Here is a 22,471-nt window from a genome sequence, read left to right as displayed (position 1 = left end):
GAAAAGAGAGGGGGCATGGGATGTGAAATGACACCCACCACAAGGACGAGGTCATAGGTGGAGCCAGAGACAGTTGTGCTGCGCTCACTTTCTTCCCCTCCCACCACCTCCTCCTCCGTAGCCGCGCAGCAAAAGTTCATTTGGAAGGATGGGAAGGACCGGCACAAGGCTACCGAGCTTCTGCTTGAACCGCGTCGCCACCCGTGTCAGAGTCCGGTCTCCGCCGCTCGAATCGAAGCCGCTCTCCCCGAGCGCAAGAAAGTTCAGCGCGCCTCTTGGGTATGCGGATGAGAAGGTCGGGGCCAATGGAGGTAAGCAAGAGATGGAACAGGGGAGGCGGATCATGATCGTGGTGGACTCCAGCCCGGAGGCGAAGGCTGCTCTGCTGTGGGCGCTATCCCACTCGGTGCAGAGCAACGACACGGTCGTCCTGGTCCAAATCGTGAAGCCATCCAGGAACGGTAAGACTCTGTGTTGCAATCGGTAATCGAGTCCTGTTGCTCGTTGGCCATGTCTGTAACTTTGTGATGGCAGGTGAAAGAGTTCAAACTGAGAGACAACCAAAAGGTTACGAGCTTCTCCATGCCATGAAGAGTATTTGCCAAGCAAAAAAACCAGAGGTAAAAGTTGTAATGTGTTCATGCTTTAGCTGAATGAACTTGTCATTCATTCTTTGTCCAAAAGTTGACATTGGGCAAGATTTCCTTCCGAAGAGGGCATAGGGAAGATAAGAATTGGCGTTGGACATTGCTTGTGATAGTAGGTCATCCTTCAAGGATTCAGCCATTGGACTAAAGCCCCAGTTGTCTGCTCACCTTGATTGGTCTTTATATAACAGGATATACTGACATTAATGGCCAAATCTATTTAGTTCGGACACTCTTGAATGTTCTTTGACAGTTCAAAGCAAATGAACTTCATGATCAAGAGTAGTAAGATTTCCCTTGTGACCACACAACCAGAGAGATGTCAAGTCCTTCAGGGCCTATTAAGATAACCTTGGATTCAAGAGTAGATGATTGTGAGATCAGCCTCTTGCTTGTCCTTTTTACTGGTCCATCTTCCATGGGCAAATTCTGATATATGAGTTTGTTCCCAGGTGCGGATTGAGCTCTGTTCGGTGGAAGGAAAAGAGCGAGGGCCGACGATCGTGGAAGAGGCAGGCAAACAGGGAGCCTCCCTCCTCGTTATGGGGCAGAGGAAGAGATCGACGACATGGCGCTTGATCATGATGTGGGCGGGCAATAAGGTGGGAGGCAGCACGGTGGACTACTGCGTCCAGAACGCCACATGCATGGCGCTGGCGGTGAGGAGGAAGAGCAGGAAAGGCGGCGGCTACTTGATCACCACCAAGCGGCACAAAGATTTCTGGCTCTTAGCATGAGGTTGGAATCGAAACATGAGCCTCGTGCTTTGACCTGCATGTTTGCTTTCGAGGGTTAAGTGATGTGCCGATAGCTCAAAGATGAAACCTGTAGCATTTGTTCATTCCTTGTTGCCTTTGTATGATATGCTTTTGGTCATGAGAGACTGCTTCATCTACTCTCAGTAACATTGGTGAATAAAAATGGGTCGGTCCCCTCTCTCTCTCTCTCTCTCTCTCTCTCTCTCAGCTATAATAAGTTTACTCCGATATCAAGTGTGTGTAAATATTATATATAGTATGTTTTAATGCTTCTGTGCTTCACTCTTCATATTTCAATTGGATTATAGTATATTTCAGAACCAGGTTTGACCTGCTAAATCTGCGAGCTCAATTTCTGAAACAGAAGGCTATCCACAGTGTATCGGTTTCTCTTCAAGCCTTTGGAGTGCCTTTTCTTCATCTCCTTCACTCCCTTCCACCTGGCTGTTTCATACGAACGAAGAGCCGCCAGGGAAGCCAGCATGAGGAATCTAAAGGCAAAGAAAGCAGGGGAAGCCTTGGACCTCGAGCAATACGTCCTGGAGCTGATCAAGGAGAAGCTTGGTTACGTGCTGCGTCTCCTGGAGGATTTCGTCCGGCTCGTGGCGCGCGAATTCGACAAGGCCTTTCCGCCGGAGACCAGGTCGGAGGCACTCCGCTGGTGGCGGCGCATGGGACTGACCGTGGTACTGCCCCTGGTCCTGGTTCTGGTTCTGGTTCTCCTCTGCCTCTTCTCATGCTGCTGCAGGTACCTCTGCGCCCAGCGGCCCCGGAGGAGGATGGAGGTTCCCACACGGGATGCGGTGCTCATGGACCCGGCCGCCCTCGAGCCCCGCCGCAGGCCTCGCTTCGTGAATCTTGGAGGCAAGAACGACCTGGTGTTGTATAATCTCCACTGTAAACGTAGACATGGTTGCTATAGACTTCCAATTAATGAAGATTGGATTCTCTTCTACTGCACGGAACGTCCACTTAGGCACGCGATCCATGTCCATTCTGCTTCAAGATTCGTGGAATACAGGCATTTATAAGAATACTAATTAATCTCAACATGGTATATATATATATATATATATATATATATATACTCGTTTAGTTGGTGAATAATTGGGTTAATTAAGCGTTGGTGAGAATTAAAAGAAGAGTAGATGCAAGTTACAGATCTTTAACCAAAAAACAAAAGCAAATTAAACTAGCGATGAGAAACAACATCACGCAACACTTCCTACAGCCTGCGTTGCGTTATTACTGATAACAAAGGGAAGCAAAAACCAGAAGAAAAAGACGGCAGCCAAAAGGGCCTTAAAGCTTCTCCTGCGGTGTTGGCGTCTACATCAAAAGCTCAGCCCTGATCCTTGAAGCTTCTCCATGGTCATTTCATCCATCCTCCGAGCTACCTCCGGGCTCATATGGTTCCTCCAGTCACCCCTCTCTCCTTTGCGGAAGAAGGATGCATTGTTCAGCAGCTGCAACTTCGTCCCCTCATCGGTCACGTCGCTCGACGGCTTATTTATCGCCAAGCCGCTCAGATTATTGAAGCTACACAGGGTGACGATCTCCTCCACCATGCCTGCCTTCTCTTCCTCCGGCGAGAAGGGGCAACCCAGGAAGTCGGCCATCCTCTTCAGGTTGGCCGCCGGCTCCGCCAACATCTCTTCGTACCTCAGGAAGAGTATCTTCTCCGGACGGTGCATTCGCGCCCTCCAGTACCCGAGGATGTGATCCCAGATCGTCGCGTGGGTGGAGATCCCCTCGCAGTGCGCCATGGCGACCTTGTCCACCGGCCACTCCGCCTGGTACTCCCGGGTCCCCAGCACCTTCTCGCCGAAGTGCCACGCGGAGACGATCACGTCCTTGGGGTCGCGCCACAGGTACACGATCCGGCAGTCGGAGGCGGCGATGGAGTCGGGGAGCACGGAGTGGAGCATGTGGGTGGCGAGGATGCGAGGGGAGGGCAGGGCATCGATCTCGGAGCTGCGGCCCCGGTTGAACATCCTCTCCAGCGACTGCACGCACTGGTGGGGGTTGATCTGGAGGAGAGGGTGGTCGGATAACGGGTACTGCGACCTGGTCGTGACGGCGAAGGCGAGAGACTTCAGCCAGGTCGTGCCGGACTTGGGGTAGGTGGCGAGGAAGACGTCATCGGGTCGAGGCTTGAAGTGGCGTTGGACGGCGATGACGCCGGGGAGGGTGCTCTCCGGCCACCAAAACCCTTGGTATTGCCGCACGGGGACGACGCGGTGGTCGACCGGGAGGGATGCGATGAGGTCCCTGCACTCTTGGAGAGGTACTGCATCCTCCGAAAGAAGGGGAACGGAGCCAGCGGCCATGGCACACTGGGAGGAGGAGCAAGGATTCCTCCAGTAATATCGACCCAACGATTTCCCAAGGCAAACATAAAAAAAGGATTCCTTCGAGACAATCGAAAACAGTACTATTCTCAATTGATGTATGTTATTTAATATAATAAAATTTTTACTAAGAACTTGGAGTTTCAAAAACATCATCCAAAAAACAAAAACTAGCAAGGCATTCAAACCGAGAGTAAATTCTTGAAACGATCACGGATACCAATTCCATGGTCTTGGCTTTCGCCTTGTCTGCCTTCTTCGTGCTGTGACCACTCGTTAACCTTCGCATACGAATGTGGACAAAGCTCGTACATAGTGATGGGGATTTGACCGGGGAGCAGACCTACCACAAAATCTCACCGTGTAAGTAGATGCATTAGAGATCACATGTCCGAGATCTGCACGCCCTCTCACAGTAAGGGCAGTTTATCTACAATGGTTTTTAGCATCGGTGTCAGAGCTCACATGCACAGACATCACATTTCCAAGCTCTCCACACTCTTCTTTTCATTCTCATCGAGGAGGCGTAACCCAATCACTCACCAACTCAACGAGTTCAAGCATATAAACACACGTGTATCTTAGTATGCTTATCAATGCCGGTTTTTCATCACTCTGGAAGCAGAATGGACATGGATCGTGACCCCGAGTGGACGTACTGTGCTGTAGAAGAGAATCCAGTGCTGGTGCTGGAAACTCACGCGCCTTTGCTTTAAGCGTATGAAGCCTGCAACCTCTCTCTCCTACCTGTAGGAAGAGAGCAATAAAGAAACATTCTCGAGTTACATTAGAACTTCTGAGAGCCTCACTAATGACGAGTAGTCGATCTAAGCTCTGTCGTTTCTATAAGAATCTGTCTACAGCAATAGATCGAAGAGTCGATCCGAAGGAGACGCCTGGACTGATACTTACCTACGGTCCGTGAGTTGTCCCCATGACCATATGGACCGATCGAGCATCAGGTTGATATGATCATTGGTGTTTCAATATCAGGAGAAACCAAGACTTCAACCCAAAAAACTTATGCAGGAACATGAAGAGAAGGATGGTCAAAGTCAAAGATACTTCAATAGATGAACTCCTAAATGTGTTACACCTACTACTATCGTAGACTATGATCCTCTAGCCAACTCGCTTTAGAGCAAGAGAACTTAACTTAGAAGGATCTCTCTAGTGGTGGTGGTGCAATTGGAGGGCTTGAACGGTATTTGCTCGTCTCTCTTCTTCAGCCATCTTGGGTGCCCAATCCAAGGGCTAGATAAAGCTCGGATCTCGATGAATGACTTTCTCTAATACCAACCAATCTTTTCTTCTTGGACACCGTTTGAAATGATACTAAAATCATTGGCTAATTTTCTGACCTGAATAGTAACTTAACTATTAGAATATACATATATATGGATCAGCACAAACAGATTAAAGTCAACGCCTTCTTGGAATATATGATGTGCGTGTCCACATCACTTCCCCACTTCTTGGAAAAGCTTAATCGAGTCGATGTGCACTAGAGGATAAACTAATCCTCGACCACTCTTTATCTCGACGAATGGATGTGCAGTAGAGAGCGTCAAGTAAGCCTCGACCACTCTTTATCTCGACGAATGACCAGAAGATTAATTCCGTATATTGTACACAACCAATTTTGATAAGAAATAAAACAAATAGGAAATATTTGTGTCGATTTCGATGTCAATAAAAATCCAAATAAATAAATAAAATTATTTTTCTTGATTTGGTTAGAAATGGTATTTCTCAAATCATTGACAGCCTGTTGGCGTAGGACCGCGTGCCCGTTTACAGACGCACACGTTTCCGTTGCCACGCGCCACACGGAAGGTATTGCGTCCCACGAGGCAGAGATAACTTCGCTGTGGACGTCCTGATCTCATCCTACGGTGGCTGCGCGTCCGATCGACCTGGCCCCCACTTTTCCTCCTCCAACTTGTCCCTCAGGCGCTGGTTCGGTGGGACGCCCACTGGTTCTACTAAGCCAACCGTCCCGCCGCGCTCTCCCAGATGGGATCACCGCCCTCTACCGTCGACTCCCCCGACCTCCCTCCCCCGTCCTCCCCATGTCGGAACCCCGATGCCATTCTCATCGGCCCTCCGCTTCCCCGGCGCTCATGGACCTCGACCTCGACGTCTCCCCGTGGACGTTCGATCCGAGCCCCTTGGTCGCGAGCCTCCCCTCCTCGTTCCTCCTCTCGTCCTCCTCTCCGCTGTTCTTCCCTCCTCCGCCTTCGCCGCTTTGGATCTTCGAAGATACTGCTGCCGTCGTCTCAAGTTCTCTCGCCGACGACCCGGGGTTTTTGAAGGGTGAGATCCCACCCGCTCTTGATTTGACCTTTGCCTTTCGATTTGAGTCGCCTTTTCTTTTTGCCTGCTTCGTTAGGGATTTTTGATAGCTTCGATTGCGTGAAACTGGAATTGACTGCTGGTACTTAGGTAATCATGACATGCGAAATGCAAAGGCTAACATGGCTGATAGCAAAGCAATGGATCTACAAGTTCCAGCAGTGGAGGAGTTCTCGGATGCTTCCTTTGTGATCAAGGAGAGGATGACGCAGGCACTTCGGTACTTTAAGGAGTCAACAGATCATCATGTTCTGGTTCAGGTTTGGGCGCCTGTAAAGAACGGGGATCGTTGTGTTCTCACAACTTTGGGACAGCCCTTCATTCTAGATCCTGAGAGTACCAAGCTTCTTCAGTACAGAACGGTGTCTCTAATGTACATATTTTCGGTTGATGAAGATGATGATGCCGATCTGGGTCTCCCTGGCCGTGTTTTCACAAGAAGAATGCCAGAATGGACACCGAATGTGCAATACTATAGCAGCAAGGAGTATCAGCGCCTTAATCATGCTCTCTGTTATAATGTTCAGGGGACCCTGGCATTGCCAGTTTTTGAACCATCTGGTCAATCCTGCATTGGTGTAGTTGAGGTCGTCATGACATCGCAAAAGGTCAATTATGCGAATGAGGTTGATAAAGTTTGTAAAGCTCTAGAGGTATGTTTCCTTCTCCTATGCAGTTATCTTTTGTTCTTTTTCTTCAGTTACTTTCAGAGATTCTGTGAAAATGTCCAGTCTTCTTGCTTGGAGTTGATGGTAGGATGAGTATAACTGGGCATGTAGAATTACACAAGGTATTTTTACAAATGAGATGCGTGCCATTTGATTTTACATGCACTTTATTATTAAAAAAACTAGAAAGTAAATATTTAGAAGATGGTGGTACGGTTTAGCCCAACTTTCAATCTGATTACATGAGGAACCCTAGATTCTTTCATATGGCAAACCATGGTACCTAGGAGCTACAACTAGCACACTGTCATGAGATGTAGCATATTTAGGGAAAACAAGATTTCAAAGTGATTACTGTTCCTTTCTGTCACTTTTGTCACACTGTCTTGAATATTGTGGGCCACAGATAGCTAGGAAATTTATATCTAACCATTGTGTTTGTGAAGATTGTCATTGAGCTGCCTTTGGCTTGATCCATAACTTCCAAAGTTAGTTTCTTACTCTCTTAATAGTTGACCTTTCATAGTTTAGTATTTGTACTCCACATTTGTCTGATAGTCCAGATTAACCAGCCTTGATGCTTGGTTGCCTAGGTACCCAAACCGTTAGGTGGCTAACTGGAAAAAATTTGGTCCAGGGTTACTGTATTGTTCTATCTCTATAATTTTTATGTATCATGTTTTGCAATAAAATAGTATACAGTATAATTAAGAGATAAAATAATTATGTTGCACTGTTATCTTAGATTAATCCTTGAATAACTCTCTATGTCACTAGCAAATGTTTATTTGTTATAATAATAAATGTGTAGCCACCAATATGAGGTTAGTGTGGTCTAGACATACAAGGCCTCGTTTGGTTCATAGATATATATTCTGGAGATAGGAGAAAATTTCCTTAATTATGATAGGTTGGGGAAAGGAAAAAAGAAAGGGGTAGCAAAAAGTAAAAGCATGATTATGGCAGACAAAAGAAAACCTGGTGACAGAGTTCTTAAATAGTCGGATTAAGGCAATTCGATGCTCTGTGGAACTGCTGTCGTTGTAATTTGGCCAGTTCATGGGGATACTCGATGCAGTCAGGTTCTGGGTATGTATCTCTTCTCTTGGCAGAATAGTGTGTACCTCTTTCTCCAGCAAATTGCTATTTAAGCCTTTTGCCTCCTTGGGGTAGCTGAGGTGCCCAGTAAGCCGATACCCTTATGTATCCAATTTTCTCCTTGTTCAGCTCTGGCTACGAACTTGCTTAAGCTGCAGAGCAGTGTTCTGTTGTTATGTCACTCAGGTCATTCAAATAAATTTTGTTAATCCATGCAACTTTCTGCAGGCTGTTAACCTGAAAAGTTCTGAGATTTTGGACCATCCAAATGTTCTAGTGAGTTATTTTTTACTCTGTTATAATATTCAATCAAATTCTTGTTTATAAATTTCCCACGAGTTGATGAGGTCGATTTTTATATTAAAACCAGATAGCCAATGATGGACACCAAGCACCTCTAGCCGAAATTCTTGAAATCTTAACACTGGTCTGTGAAGCAAAAAATTTGCCGCTTGCTCAAACTTGGGTTCCATGCAGGCATCAAACTGTTCTGACACATGGTGGTGGTCCTAAGAAGATTTGTTCAAGATTTGATGGAAGTTGCATGGGACAAGTCTGCATGTCAACAACAGATGTTGCCTTTTATATTATCGACCCTCACCTGTGGGGATTTAGAGAAGCTTGTGTGGAACATCATTTGCAGAAGGGACAAGGAGTGGCTGGAAAGACATTTGCACAACGTAGGCCATGTTTTTCTAAAGATATTACCAAGTATTGTAAAAGTGAGTATCCTCTTGTACATTACGCACGGATGTTTGGTTTAGCTGGATGTCTTGCCATATGCTTACGAAGTAACCATTTGGGCGATGACGATTACATATTGGAGTTCTTCCTTCCAGCTGATTGTAAAAGCCCTGGTGAGCAACAGGATTTGTTGAATTCCATTTCAGGTTTGTTGAAACAGTGTTTTCAGAATCTAAAATTCATAACTGAGGTTAAGTTTCAAGGAGGAAAGTCTCCTGAAGTTGACTTAATTGCGGATGGTAGCTATGAATTGCCACCTAGACTCATATATAGTCCACGTGGTGACACTCATGTCCATATACCTTCTGAAGCTAATATTGATGAACCTGTAGACAATGATGACTCACTAAATGAGGAAAATGCAACTCCTGATTTGCATGGGCAGCATTTGGCTACAGATTCAAATGTCAAAAAGAATGGTAACAAACTTTTAGACTCAACTGCATTGGACAACAAAACCAGCTATATACCTGCAAAGCGGAGAGGCAAACCAGAGAAGACGATCAGTTTAGAGTTACTTCAGCAATACTTCTCTGGGAATCTTAAAGATGCTGCAAAGAGTCTGGGAGGTATGTTTCCATGCTTGTGATGCATATGAAATCTTTTTTGTGCATGTCCATTTTTGGTTTTATTTTCCTTCTGCATGCAGGAAATATATATGGTTTTATAGTAGCAGAAGTAGTAGTCTTACGGTTTCTTGGTTATATCTATGACTAATATCGTTTGGGCCTAGCTGTTCTGTTACTGTTTGCAACCACTGGAAAGTGTGCTTTGAATCAGTACCTCCATGCTCTTCTTCGACCATAACCATATGGTTTTTCATTTTTCACAGTTTGTCCGACAACCATGAAGCGCATCTGTCGGTATCATGGAATTTCCAGATGGCCATCTCGGAAAATTAATAAGGTTAACCGGTCTCTTTCCAAGCTGAAGCATGTGATCGAGTCGGTCCAAGGTGCTGGGTCATTGGATTTGACCTCTCTATCTTGTCCACTTCCAGTTGCTGTTGATTCTGTTCCATGGCCTGTTGATTTGGATAGTTTGAAGGACTTGCAAGATGGTGTTAAGAGGAGTGAATTTTCTCCCGGGAAACCCTGTGATAGAGAAGATAAACAGGACCAATCTGTTTCTCTTTGGGTACATGTTAAAGAACAAGTCGATCCTCAGCTTAACCCTGTCATGGATTCTCGTCACTCAACAGGAAGCTCTTCAGAAGGAAGCATGGATGCCCCTACTTCCCAAGGTTCATGCCAGGGAAGTCCAGTTAATAATTTCTTTGTGAGTAGCCAGCCAGCATTGTCGGACTTAAATCAGGCACAAGGCACCAATTGTTCCTCAAAACTCACATTACAAAATGCTCGCTATTGGAGTCTGCTGAATGAAAACACACTACCTATTGCTGTCAATTCGAAGCCCCAACTACCAGTTGGAGTGCTAATAAAAGATTCTGGAAGCTCAAAAGAATTGAAAATTAATTGTACTTTTGCAGGGGTGGGTTCCCGGGATGAACCTGCCATGATTCTAACTCGTGATACCTCACAACCTTGGGTGTCACAAGAAACGAAGGCACTGACAATCAAGGCAAGTTACAAAGAAGATATAATTAGATTTCGATTGCCACACAATGCTGGTATCTTGGCTTTGAAGGATGAAATTTCAAAGAAGTTGAAGTTGGAAGTTGGCACTTTTGATATCAAGTATCTTGATGATGATCATGAGTGGGTCATGTTGACCTGTGACTGGGATTTGGAGGAATGCTTAGATGTTTCGAGATCTTCTGGAGCTCATATAATCAGGCTATCTGTGCATGATACAGTGACCAATCTTGGAAGCTCTTGCGAGAGTTCAGAGGTTGATTATCACAATTATGTCACCAGACAGTTCAACGTCGGTTAAACATACATTTCAGAGATCATCTTACAAATGTAGGGAAGCGGTGATGTTTTGGCATAAAATCTCTTTTTTCTGTTTTGTTTTGAACATTTTATAAGTTGCAGGCTTGATTGCAGATTCTCTAAAATGGCACCAGCATCCGTGCAGGAACCACGAGTCAAAAGAAGAGAAAGAAACAAGTGACAGCAATCTGTATATGATGGACCAGACCAGGATATAAAATGGCATCATTAGCACTAACTACTGACTGGGAAATGTAGAACTGTAATGAAGTTGTGTTCGATAACTCTGGAAGACAGTAAAGTACTATGGATTCAGAAGCCAAGTTTTGTTCTGAGGTAGAATATAACTATAAATTTAATTCTTCATTGCTATATAATGATTTGTTTTCTTTTGTACAAAGTAGAATAGCATTCTTTATGAGTTTTTGGTGGTGCTACATGTGAAATATCAAGGACATCTAGGATTAATTTTAATTGTCGAGGATGATTTCGTTTGTTGCTATTGGCATAAATTACTGTACTGAGTCTCCCATTAAGAACATATTTGTATTTTTAATGTCAAGTTTGAGTGAATGTATAGTCATGAAATGCTCTGAATATTTGATAAATGATGGATGGAAATTATATTTTAAATGTGTATTGATACAAATATTATTTGATAAAATTATATTTCAAAAGTCTATTGAATATTTTATGATGAATTTATCATTTTAAATATTTTAAATATTTTATTTAAAAATAAATAAATAAATATATTTATTTAAATTAATAGTAGTAAAAAATAAAATAAATAAATGATATATGTAATCTTATAAAAAATATATGACCCAAATATATAATAAAAAAATAATTTTTTTTATTTATTTTAAAGATAAATAAAAAAAATGTATCTTTATTATAAAATATAAATCATATTGATTTTTCATTAAATCATTTTAGTAATCTTATAATTCTAGATAAAATCATATAATATTTTTAAAATTAATTATAATTTTAGATAAAATTAATCAAGTATCAATACATATTTTCAATGTAGCATCCAAACTAGATATAATTTTTAAAAAAAATATTAATTCATATTTGATTTGAAATGTACATTTCAAATGTGTTTCCAAACACAACATGATACCAAGCAATTGATCCCCAGAACACTAATCTTAGTTGATTGAGTTGATACATCTAAATTATTATGTATTAAGATCTTTAAAATTATCTCATTCCGTTCCATAACAATTAAAATGAGAATAAGAATCGAAGCATTATTAATAGAAATCGATATTTTTATTTGTATCCACTTCTCATGCTATCATCCATCAAAGTAACAATTTGAGCACATGTTGTTCATTCATGTTGGTATGTTAATATCTCTGAATCAGGCAAAACTCCACAATAGCATGGTTGCTTAATGCCAAAGCGGGAGATACTTATTGTGGTCCTCAAATGATACCCATCAGAAACGCTGCTTTGCGACTCCGCGAATCATCCTACGCCGCCGGTGTTCCACCCCACCTCTCGAGAATTGCAAGAAGTCAATCACGGAAATAGAGACGAGTCGCCGATAGCCTCCCTTCTTCCCCTCTCCTCCTCCGCCTCCAATTCACCAGCCGTAATTTTTGTAGCCCTCGAATGATACATTTTACACCCGAGGATGGCGGCATTGCCGTCTGATCAAGAATCAAGTGGACCGGCTGCTTCTTTTTATCCCCAGGGCTGAAGCAATGTTCTCCGATCAAGGATCTGCAATTTTTTTCGGTTTACTCCCAAGGTTGAGGTTGTTGCCTTCCGATCAAAAAGTAAGTCGACTAGCTGCTGCTTTTTACCCCCATTTTCTTGATTTACACTTTATTTTTTTTTACTTCTGGTTTTGAGTTATATAGCGCTAGCGTTTATTCTGAAATCTACATAAAAGGGTAGAATTAGATTTATTTTCAGAATTCTGATTGAGAAGGTTGTTACCGATGCAGATCTCAATGTCTATGTGAATCTCTTACTTTTATCTTGCTGCATCACAGTAGGAGATTATCTCCCCCCTTCATGGTTTGTGCTTTAGTTTCCTAAACTTGTTGTACTCAGCATCCTTAGGGTTTTTCTTTGGATAAAATTGTTCTTTTTTTATTTTTTTTTTCTGTTTATGGAGGTATGTGATTTTGTACATCTGGCAAGATAACTGCAGGATTGTTCTCACTACTTGTGGTGCCGATCGATTTCTGATCTATGGTTGAAAAGGGTACTCGATGGGTGAGCCTTGTACTCCCTGTGTGCTACCTATATTATTACTTTTATTGATATGCTTAAGCAACCAAATAACAAAGTGAAAAAGGCAAAATAAAATAAGAGAACAAATTGGAGCTGGCAAATACGCCCTTAAAGATAGTTTCTCTAGTTGTGCTGTTTATATAAGTCCATGAATTAATATTCTAGTAGAACTTAAAGAACCTCAACAGGTTTGCTCACCTCTTGTAATCCCTTTGCTTTCTCTTGTTTTTGTTGCAGTTACTAAGATCTTTAATAATTGATATTGAGGATACATGCAAAATCTACCTCGACAAAACTTTGGTAAGTATGTCTTAAGACTGAGGTGGCACTTACTGGTTTCCCTTCTTGTAGCTTGGTTTGACATTTCTTGTTGCCTTTTGAGTTGGGCTAGTTGTAGCTGAGGAAGATACAGGTTATTGTTATGTCTAAATTTTAGTTGGATATTAGTCATGTTTGTCACATTGGTACTATTTTATAGACGAGAAACTAATTTACTTTAAATTATCAGTATATAACTAAAAATTGGTTTATCTATAACTCCCTTCTTGGATATTACCTTTTGTTTGCAAGATTTTTTACATGTCAACTTTCAGTTAGTTAGTTTTCACATTGAAGAAGTTGGTTGTTATTGCCCATGTGACACCCTAATTTAGTGCCATATTTGACGTGGGAGGAATATTTAGCTAGTTTATAAGGATATAACTACCAACTATCATTAACTCGTTATTAAACATTTTGAGCCATGTGGTTTTCGACCATTCAAGTTAGTGGGTTAGTACTCTATCAAGGGGGGTCATGACAAATGGTAAAGAAAACATGTAATATTAAGTCTATTTTAGCCAGCCAATTAAATCATTGTCCAAGCATTTCTCAAACAATATCGTGTCAAGTTAGCTCTGAGGAACTAATGCAACATAAGCCTTCATTTAAGTTTTGACAAAGTTGCGGGTTCTAATGTAGAGCATTAATAAAATATAGACAAAGGTCCATGCAATATTTGGCAGAAGTTGAATGATCCTCTATAAAGCATAATGAAAATTCAAACAAGTCTAAGATTTGACAAAGTTGTGTGACCCACTAATGATGTCACTTTGACCTTGAAAACTACTGGCCTGAACTAGGCAGGTTTAGCAATATAAGACGAGGGGAACTGTTGTACTAAGATTGCTAAGCTTAAACATGCAATGTTCTTTCCGTGCAAGTTCCTACAGATTCTGGTTCATGAGCCATTCTCTTAATAAATAATGTTTATTAGTAATCAGATTATATTTATAGACAATGGGCATTTTAGATTGTTCTTATGTCTTTTAATTTCATTTAGACATGTAGATTTAAATAGACTGTGCAGGTCAGTTGCTGGGTTTCAGAAATGGGCTTTGGTAGTTATGCTATCTTCTTGTGCACGCTAAGTATTCTTTTTATTTTCATATATTTCCGTCATGTATTCCCTCTTGTCGGATCTACTTCTTTTAGGCAAGCCAAGATGACTTGATATCCTATGTTCTTCCTTTGTTTGTTCGAGCTTATGATGACTCTGTTCCTCGAATACAAGAAGAGGTTTTGCGGAGAACTGTTCCCTTGGCAAGGCAACTCAACATGCAGGTCGGGATCATAATATTTTGCATGCATGAATAACATGTGCATGATCTTCTGAGTTCTATATGAAGGTGTTGAATATTGACCGTTGTTTGGTAAATACTCCTACATGCATATATCCTTTTATAATTTCTTAAGCATAGATAAATGACTTACAAACAAAAAGATAAACAAAATGTTGCAATCTTTACAATTCTTCTTAGATTTCAGAACTGCTACCTTTTTGAGCTACCGCTCAGGCATATAGGCCCTAATTCAAACTTGGACAAGCTCAGGTATGTTTATGCCAACTCATATTGTCCTGGAGTTTAAAAATCGTCTCTGTTCAAACTTAGGGTTCAAGTTCATGTGTAAAGGTTGAGCAGCTGGACTTGATCTGACTAGTTCTTTAATAAACATCCACACATTGTGGTATAGATCTTTTAAACCTCCCCTTCCCCATTTTATTTCATCAACTTTGAATCGAACTCTATCAACTGCTTCCTTCTTTTTCCTTTTTGTGTGTCTTGTGCCCATTGATTGTGGACCTGGCTCAACAGCATTGTTTCTTTCTGATGATGCTGATTGCTATTATTACCTCAGCCATCACGTAAGTGTGGAATCCATAGTCTGTAGGGCCTCTGTATGTGATTGTGTGTTCACGAATGTCAAATCTTTCATCCCTTAATCGCACTGAAAAGCTCCTGTTGGTACCTCATGTGGTGATCCTATAGGCCATCCATCTTTGAGAATTCTTCCAACCCACGATTGCCCAAGCCTATCACACTTTTTCTTGTCTTTTCTCAGTTTCCCATTTTATTTTCCTTCCTGTGCATCTGTTACCTGCAGTAGCCATTGACCTCCTGCTCCTTTCCACTTCTTTATCTTTTGAAGTTGACAGTTACATACCTGATAGAGTTTGATCAATTCTAGCCGATTCCAGACAATTTCATGACAAAATTGAAAAAAATCAATCTTAAATTGGATCAGTCTTGACTGATACCAATACAAATCAAGTTTATTAGATATATGACTAGATGTGCTTTAATTATTCTATTTTATTTCCTAGTGAATGGATTTATTGACATTTAAGTTGCCCTATACCTTTATTTAAATCAGTTACCATGTTGTTCAGTGGATATCTTATCCTGATTATTCTCCATTTTCAACTTCTATTGCAACAGGTAACACTGATTCACTAAATTCTCTTTTGTAGCTAGTGAATCAAGCCATGGGACTTCGTGTTCATGGGTTGGCTCTGAAGACTACAGTTGCTGCGGTAAGTAGAGGTTTTTCAGGCTCCTAGTTCTCTTTCCTGGAAGCATACCTTGTAAAGTAGTACCTTTATTATGTTTAGCACAAAAGTTCTGTCATTACATACAGTATGGTGTTCTGTTTTCTAAATCCTTGCAGTCTCAGACTTCTTCTGGTTTTGTCACCGTTATTATGAAATTCAGATCTGTGCGACTGGAAGTACAGAACATGTTCATTTTGTTTTTGTTGGGTATTCATATTTTTCTCATTGTTTAATCAACAGATGAGAGTAAATGCTCTGCATTGCTTAGGGGAATTGGTTTCAGCACTCGATAAACTTGCGATTTTGGACATCTTGCTAGCACTTCAACGTTGTACCGCTATCGACCACTCGATACCCACCCTCATGTGCACACTGGGAGTGGCAAATTCTATTCATAAACAGGTATGCAAAGCTGCATTTATCTCCTAGATCCTATTCTCTGTTAAGCTTATTCTTGCAGCTGACATTGAATGGTTACCGCATTCCATTTACATCACACGTTAGATGTGCCCATCTTTTCCAAGCTTCACAATTCTCGGCTTTTTATTATTCAGCATGGCACAGAATTTGCCATTGAGCACGTGCTTTCCCTACTTTTCCCACTGCGTACTGCCCAGCAATTGAATGTTCAGCAATTCACTTAGTACGTACTCTTCATTAAGGATATCATAAGGTATTGTAAATACATCTGCATCTTTTTCTTTAATATAATTATTAGAAGCAATTGAGTTATATTTATCTTGTATTTGCAGTAAGATAGAAGAGAAACGTGGTGCGACCATGTCTGATTCTGGTGCCTCACAAGTCAAAGTGTCATCTGCGTTAGCCAACGAGCTTCGTTCTGAACCATTACCAAAATCTAGTGCACAAAACTCATTGACAAAGAGCAGGCCCTCATGCGATGAAGACTGGGTTCCTACAGTAAAGAAGACTACCAATGCTTCACATCCGACGGAGTTCAGCCATCAGCCTGAACAATCATTTCCGATTCTGCAGTCAACACCTGACCCTGCTATTCCCTTGCAGTCTCTTATGGCCGTGCCTATCCACCAAACCTCCATGCCGTGCACTCCTGTTGACATTGAATGGCCTCCTTCAAATTCGTATTCTGGGTTTGGTGCACAGTTGAGCGTTAATGAGAAGCAGAACCCCGCAGCGATTTTCAATAGTGCTTTCGACGATTTGGATCCTTTTGCCAATTGGCCACCAAAGCCAAGCAATTTAGCGTCTGTAACTGTACCAACACAGAGTCATGATATATCAGGATCCGGTATGAGCAGCATAGAATCTTCTACTGGGCAATCGAAGCCACAATGAACAGACTGGTGTGCCCATGAATAGCCAATCTTTTGGTCAGTTGAATCCTGCATATGCATCAGTCGCTGGAGAATCAGTCTCGGAATCAAGTACAAGTCACTTCATCTCTAGTGGTCATACTACTAACAACCGACCTTGGGTTCATATTCGCCTCTTCTCACCATGGGCAGCCAACTCCTAGAACTGGATCACCTCCTGCAACTGCCATCGGAAGAGTTCATCGAAGGAATCAAGGGAATGCAGGATGATCAAAATCATAGCAAGGATCATCAGAGCAACCTCCCCAATCAGAGCCGTTATTCGGACCGAATAAAGTCCAGGTGGATTATTGAGTTGAATGGTAATGATGTGGATTTTCTCTTTTAGCCATATAAAAGGTCAGGATAGATCTAAAAAGAAGATGTATTCTTTATGCATACAGTAATTTACTGTTTAAAATGTGGAAATTCTGATGGGAAGTAAATGGAAATTTTGCCTGTGCATCTTCCCCTCAAAGTTTGTTAATGTTATAGTTGCTCAGATCTTTCTTCGGAAACCAGTGGTTCTGAGGATGGTTTAGACAAATGTAAAGAAATGAGAACTTTTTCTCTTTTGTAATGTCAAATAAAATTCAGATGCCTAAATCTAGATTCAAAATTTTTGGTCTGCGGATGTGATTTATGGATTCAGTGGAGGAGATACTCACAGCATTCATCTCCATGTCTATAAGGTCCCTCCTGCATTTCTTGTCAAAATGCTCTGGGAGAGAGAGAGAGAGAGAGAGATAAAATTACAACAGTTGCGGACTTTTGGGACGTGAACACGACACGCGAGAATGGCAGTGAAAAGTAGATGGAGAACGCACCTCAGATGGCTCCAAACTCACGAGTCAGGGATGTGTCCCACAGACCGCGTCGCCGTCGATTCATGTTGTCATCACCATCGCAGGTCTCCTTTTGAGAGACCAGCAAGCAGACGCGAGAGATGCGGCGGGGATAGACGTGGCCCACCCACCTACCGGCGTAGAACCCCACGGCCATGACGCTGTCGTCCATTGCATCCGCCCGCGCCGACGCAGCCTCGACGCCTCACCGTTGTGTCGCGCCGGAGACCGACAAACCCAGGTTGGTCAACCAAACCCAGATTAGTCAAACACACACACTCTCTCGCTCTCTCTCTCTCTCTCTCACACACACACACACACATACACACACAAACGCACACAGAGACGAGTAGGGGTGGGAGGGAGGAAGAAGAAGAAAAGAGAGACTAAACAACTCGATCCTCGTATGGTCCACCACGATTCGATCGAAGCAGTGGTGCGGTGAGACACGGAAGAGCCCGGTCGTCGACATGTCGGCACGCGGTGAAGATCCACGCACCTTTCTGGAAAGGTCAACCACCCTGACAAGCCTCAACATCGAAGCTTTATCTAACGCGATGGAACAGAGCGCGCAGAATAAGACCGCCGACATTATCCTATCCCTCCTCCCGTGTTGCTTAATCAGAGGAGCCGAAGACGCCGAGAGATGTCGAGGAGGCACGCATCGTGGGCGATACTAATGGGTGCAGCATCTGGCATCTCATGATGCAACGTGCGATGCCTGCGGAATGGGAAGTCGATGGCGGTGGCGGACGCGAGCCTGTGCCGGGGAAGTCGCCGTCCAAGGATGGTGCGGTGGGGATGTCACCATCCCAAGAGATTCGGAGCGCGTCAGACGAGCAGCGGTAGTTGCTCCCGTTGAGAAGATGACCTCCTCCGCTGTGCCACGTGGTGATGGGCCTCCGACACTGCTGGTGTCGGCAGGGGGTTGCTCGCCACCAGAGAGTCGGATCCGCGAAGGTTCCGCCCCTCGGTCGTCGCCTCCATCATCGCTGCTATTGGTGCTGCAGTCGCTATTCACACAAAGACCTGAAGACTCGGACAGTCCGAGAGTGTTACTTGCCGAGAACGAGAACAGATAATTTTAATTACAAAAATTAAAATAAATAATTATAGGGTTAGGAGTGTTTATATTGAATTAAACTTTAAAGATCATATATGCTATAAATATGAATTTTTGTTTATGTTATTTTTTTTTTCTTACCATAAATCTTATTAATTAATGTATAGCAATTATAAAGATAAAATATTTAATGAATATAATTATTTATAACCTAATAATCGAACAAATTTAATCTTAGTCATAATCAAACCCAAGCTCTTATAGTAATATCATCTTAGTAATGTCATGACTAACTTTCTTAGTCAGTACCACGTTGGCAAATGCCACGTCGACTCCACATCAGGATACCGTATTTATGAGCCAAAAACAAGCGGCGGTGACGGCGCCTCATTACATTGACGGCATAACATGTGATGTTTTGGACTCACAAATTGGTTTATGAATGCATGCATCATGCAACAACTGCTCTCTCTCTCTCTCTCTCTCTCTCTCTAAGCCAAGAACAGATATAATATAAGAAATTTGATGTGTGTGACTTGGCGCCATGCAGGAAGGAGTTGAAGACAGTGCACTTGGCATGCATGTGTAGAAATAATAAACAAGACAACAATGACATGGATTTAGATAAGGAGATAGGAGAAAAGTTTCAAAAGGATAAGGAAGTTTGATAATTTCATAGAATTATTCTAGTTAATGGGATAGTCTTTTAATATTTTGAATTCTCTGTTATATATTTTTTATTTTTATTAACTTAAGCATTGAAAAGATCATGATCAAATATGTCATCGACTTAGTTACGTAAGATCTTATCCGATCCATTTGTTTGTGTTATGATAGTCTTTGAATTCTATCGCCCATAACGTCGAGCAACAATATTTAACTTAGATACATCTTTTTCTTTGTTTTTGAAAGATAAAAATGTTTGAACTATTTGTTAAATAGTTTATTTTTTTTATCTTACATTAATTTTTTCGATATTGAATGAGTCTAGCAGATGTTGACATATTAATTAGGATTGGGTCTAATATTTAATCATAAGATAACACTCATCTATATGTGGAGTTACCTATGAGTTTTCACTTCTTAAAAAAGAATTGGCTGTTAAATATAATAGAAGTTTCCTAAACATCAACATAATCACTTCTAATTATTAGTTTGTTTGAGTTAAAAAAAAAAAAAGGTTGAGTAAGCCGTTTAAATATTACCAATGGAAACAATCTCTATAAATATTTAAAGATAAGACTTAGTAGATTGATCCTCTCTTAACTCTGTATCGATAAGAGTCTCGTGCATACATTATATAATCAAATTTTACATAATTTTAAGTTTCAAACAACACTTAGAATGATATATATTGAGAAAGGGAATAATGGCCGTGAGAGAATCGTTATGCCATGGAACTTTGCCATAATTGATTCTTTATATTAAACTAAAACTAAAGAGATGATACATTATCAGTTAATCATCTATATCATCACGATGAGAAAGATCTTTCTTGTTATTTATGAGGAGAAAGATAATCATAATTTTTTTTTCTTGGTGCTCGTTACTAGAGATATAAAAGCTTACCTTTAATATAAAAAAATAAAATATTTTTTTACTACTCATAATATTTATGTTTCAGATTACTAACTTGAGTATGAAAGAGTTTGATTCGATAACCTTTCATAATCTTGATTTTTGTATAGTTCATACTTTAAAAGCTTAATATTTTTATCTTAAAGACACTTGAGACAATCTTACGAGCGAGTCTGAACCATATCATCTTAGATCAAAACGTCGATGATATTTTTTTTTAACATGCTGGATTCTTTGCTTCTAATGGAAGAAGAAGAATCAGTTTTTATTTTTTGTTTGGGTTCCGTTCTGAGTCAAACATGGATGACTTTGCTCACTCTTCACACACGCTTTCGGAAAGCTGAGAAAGAGACCAATCTCACTTTATTGATCGTTCTTCTTTGTTTGGTAATCTTGCAACGATCGACATTCGCTGACCATCCCATCGTGCTTCGTTTTCTAGCTTTAGCGAAAGGCTACGCGGTTAAAGAAAACAAAGGGCGATGGATGGAATGTAGCATCTTCTTCTTGCAACGATCACTTGTGATGATAGAGGATTGATGGAATCTCATTTCATGTTGTTGTTGTGATTGGACTTACGGAAATAATAATAATAATAATAAATTCTCATTTCATGTTGTTGTTGTGATTGGACTTACGGAAATAATAATAATAATAATAAATTCTCATTTCAAGATTTTGCTAAAAGTTTTTATCAGTCAATCGGTTGATATCTTCGATTAATCGATTAAAAAAGATTCTCTCTATTATGAAGAGATTTTCGATCATATTTTTCTAGATTTTTTATTAAAATGAGACAATGGAAACAAAAAATGTATTCATTATCTTTGAACAAAAAATTTGAAATTTTTTTTATTATTATTTTTTGCTTTCTATGCATAAACACTACAACAAAATATTTTTAATCATATTTTTCTAGATTTTTATTAAAATGAGACAATGGAAACAATGAATGTATTCATTATCTTTGAACAAAAAATTTTGAAAATTTTTTTTATTATTATTTTTGCTTGCTATGCATAAACACTACAACAAAATATTTTTAATCATATTTTTCTAGATTTTTATTATAATGAGACAATGGAAACAATGAATGTATTCATTATCTTTGAACAAAAAATTTTGAAATATTTTTTATTTTTTTATTTTTGCTTGCTATGCATAAACACTATAACAAAAAAAAATAAAAAAGTTTTTTATTTATGATGATACCTCAACGAAGATCAATGTTAAAAATAATGTTAGTTTAAGAATTTATTTGATGCATTTTTTATAATTAAAATATTAATATGATGAAAATATATTAGATTCATTTTTTTAAAAATTAAGGGTTTGATGATGATCGCGTTGAGAAGACAATTTCATAATAGACCTTACGAAGTCTTTAATATTATGTTAATAAAGGATATAGGTATTAGATGAAATATGATTATTCAAATCGAATACTCTTGAAGCTAATCAAAGTCTAATTTTATATTTGTTTCTTTGAAGTGTTATCAAATTATAAATTTAAAATCACTAATTAAGTATGTATTTTGAAATGCCACGTGAAATTATTTTTTATATTTTAACTTTAGAATCATTATATTCGTAAACATATATTAATATCAAGCATAATATCACATATAATATAATATGGTCTCGTATGATAAATATATACTCAAACATGATACTAAGGTGTCGATCACTTTATATCGAGGTGTCGGCAAATCGACATAAAAGTATATACGATAAATATATTTCGCTATCAAACCGGTAAAATAAACAGCAATCAATTACATCATAATAGATTAAAACCCAAATAACAACTAAACATAAACCACACGATTCACCCCTTCCCCGACCAAACTCAAATCGGCTCGATTTCTCGGAGAACAATGTGAGGTCAAAAGAGAAATATCTTATAAATCTTATATATATATATATATATATATATATATATATATATATATAAAGTATGGATGGCGAGGGTTTTTGCGAGTGTTATTTAATCCCCTCCCTCAGCGG

At 40.4% G+C, this 22,471-nt stretch overlaps 3 protein-coding genes and 1 pseudogene across 3 annotated transcripts; 3 read left to right on the top strand and 1 right to left on the bottom strand.

Annotated features, from left to right (window-relative positions):
* The first annotated feature begins 31 nt into the window (after positions 1-31).
* Positions 32-2,391, top strand: LOC135588912 (uncharacterized). Its single transcript, XM_065081251.1, has 3 exons — positions 32-461; positions 535-620; positions 1,100-2,391. Exons 1-3 carry the CDS (start codon positions 149-151, stop codon positions 1,382-1,384), a joined length of 684 nt encoding a protein of 227 aa, XP_064937323.1. The 5' UTR covers positions 32-148; the 3' UTR covers positions 1,385-2,391.
* A 178-nt stretch (positions 2,392-2,569) lies between these two features.
* Positions 2,570-3,998, bottom strand: LOC135680683 (cytosolic sulfotransferase 12-like). Its single transcript, XM_065194786.1, has one exon. The coding sequence runs from the start codon at positions 3,910-3,912 to the stop codon at positions 2,740-2,742; it is 1,173 nt and encodes a 390-aa protein (XP_065050858.1). The 5' UTR covers positions 3,913-3,998; the 3' UTR covers positions 2,570-2,739.
* Positions 3,999-5,672: 1,674 nt separating this feature from the next.
* Positions 5,673-11,078, top strand: LOC135581730 (protein NLP3-like). The gene is made up of 6 exons (XM_065194785.1): positions 5,673-6,072; positions 6,202-6,764; positions 8,106-8,153; positions 8,248-9,190; positions 9,454-10,546; positions 10,631-11,078. Exons 1-5 carry the CDS (start codon positions 5,829-5,831, stop codon positions 10,515-10,517), a joined length of 2,862 nt encoding a protein of 953 aa, XP_065050857.1. The 5' UTR covers positions 5,673-5,828; the 3' UTR covers positions 10,518-10,546; positions 10,631-11,078.
* On the top strand, positions 10,715-17,597 carry LOC135680681 (SCY1-like protein 2 B; annotated as a pseudogene).
* Positions 17,598-22,471: the final 4,874 nt, after the last annotated feature.

Source organism: Musa acuminata, chromosome BXJ1-8, assembly GCF_036884655.1.
Source record: "Musa acuminata AAA Group cultivar baxijiao chromosome BXJ1-8, Cavendish_Baxijiao_AAA, whole genome shotgun sequence".
In the NCBI taxonomy this organism is placed as follows: domain Eukaryota; kingdom Viridiplantae; phylum Streptophyta; class Magnoliopsida; order Zingiberales; family Musaceae; genus Musa; species Musa acuminata.
Note: the sequence above shows the minus strand (reverse complement) of the source record. Positions and strands in the feature narration are given on the sequence as shown.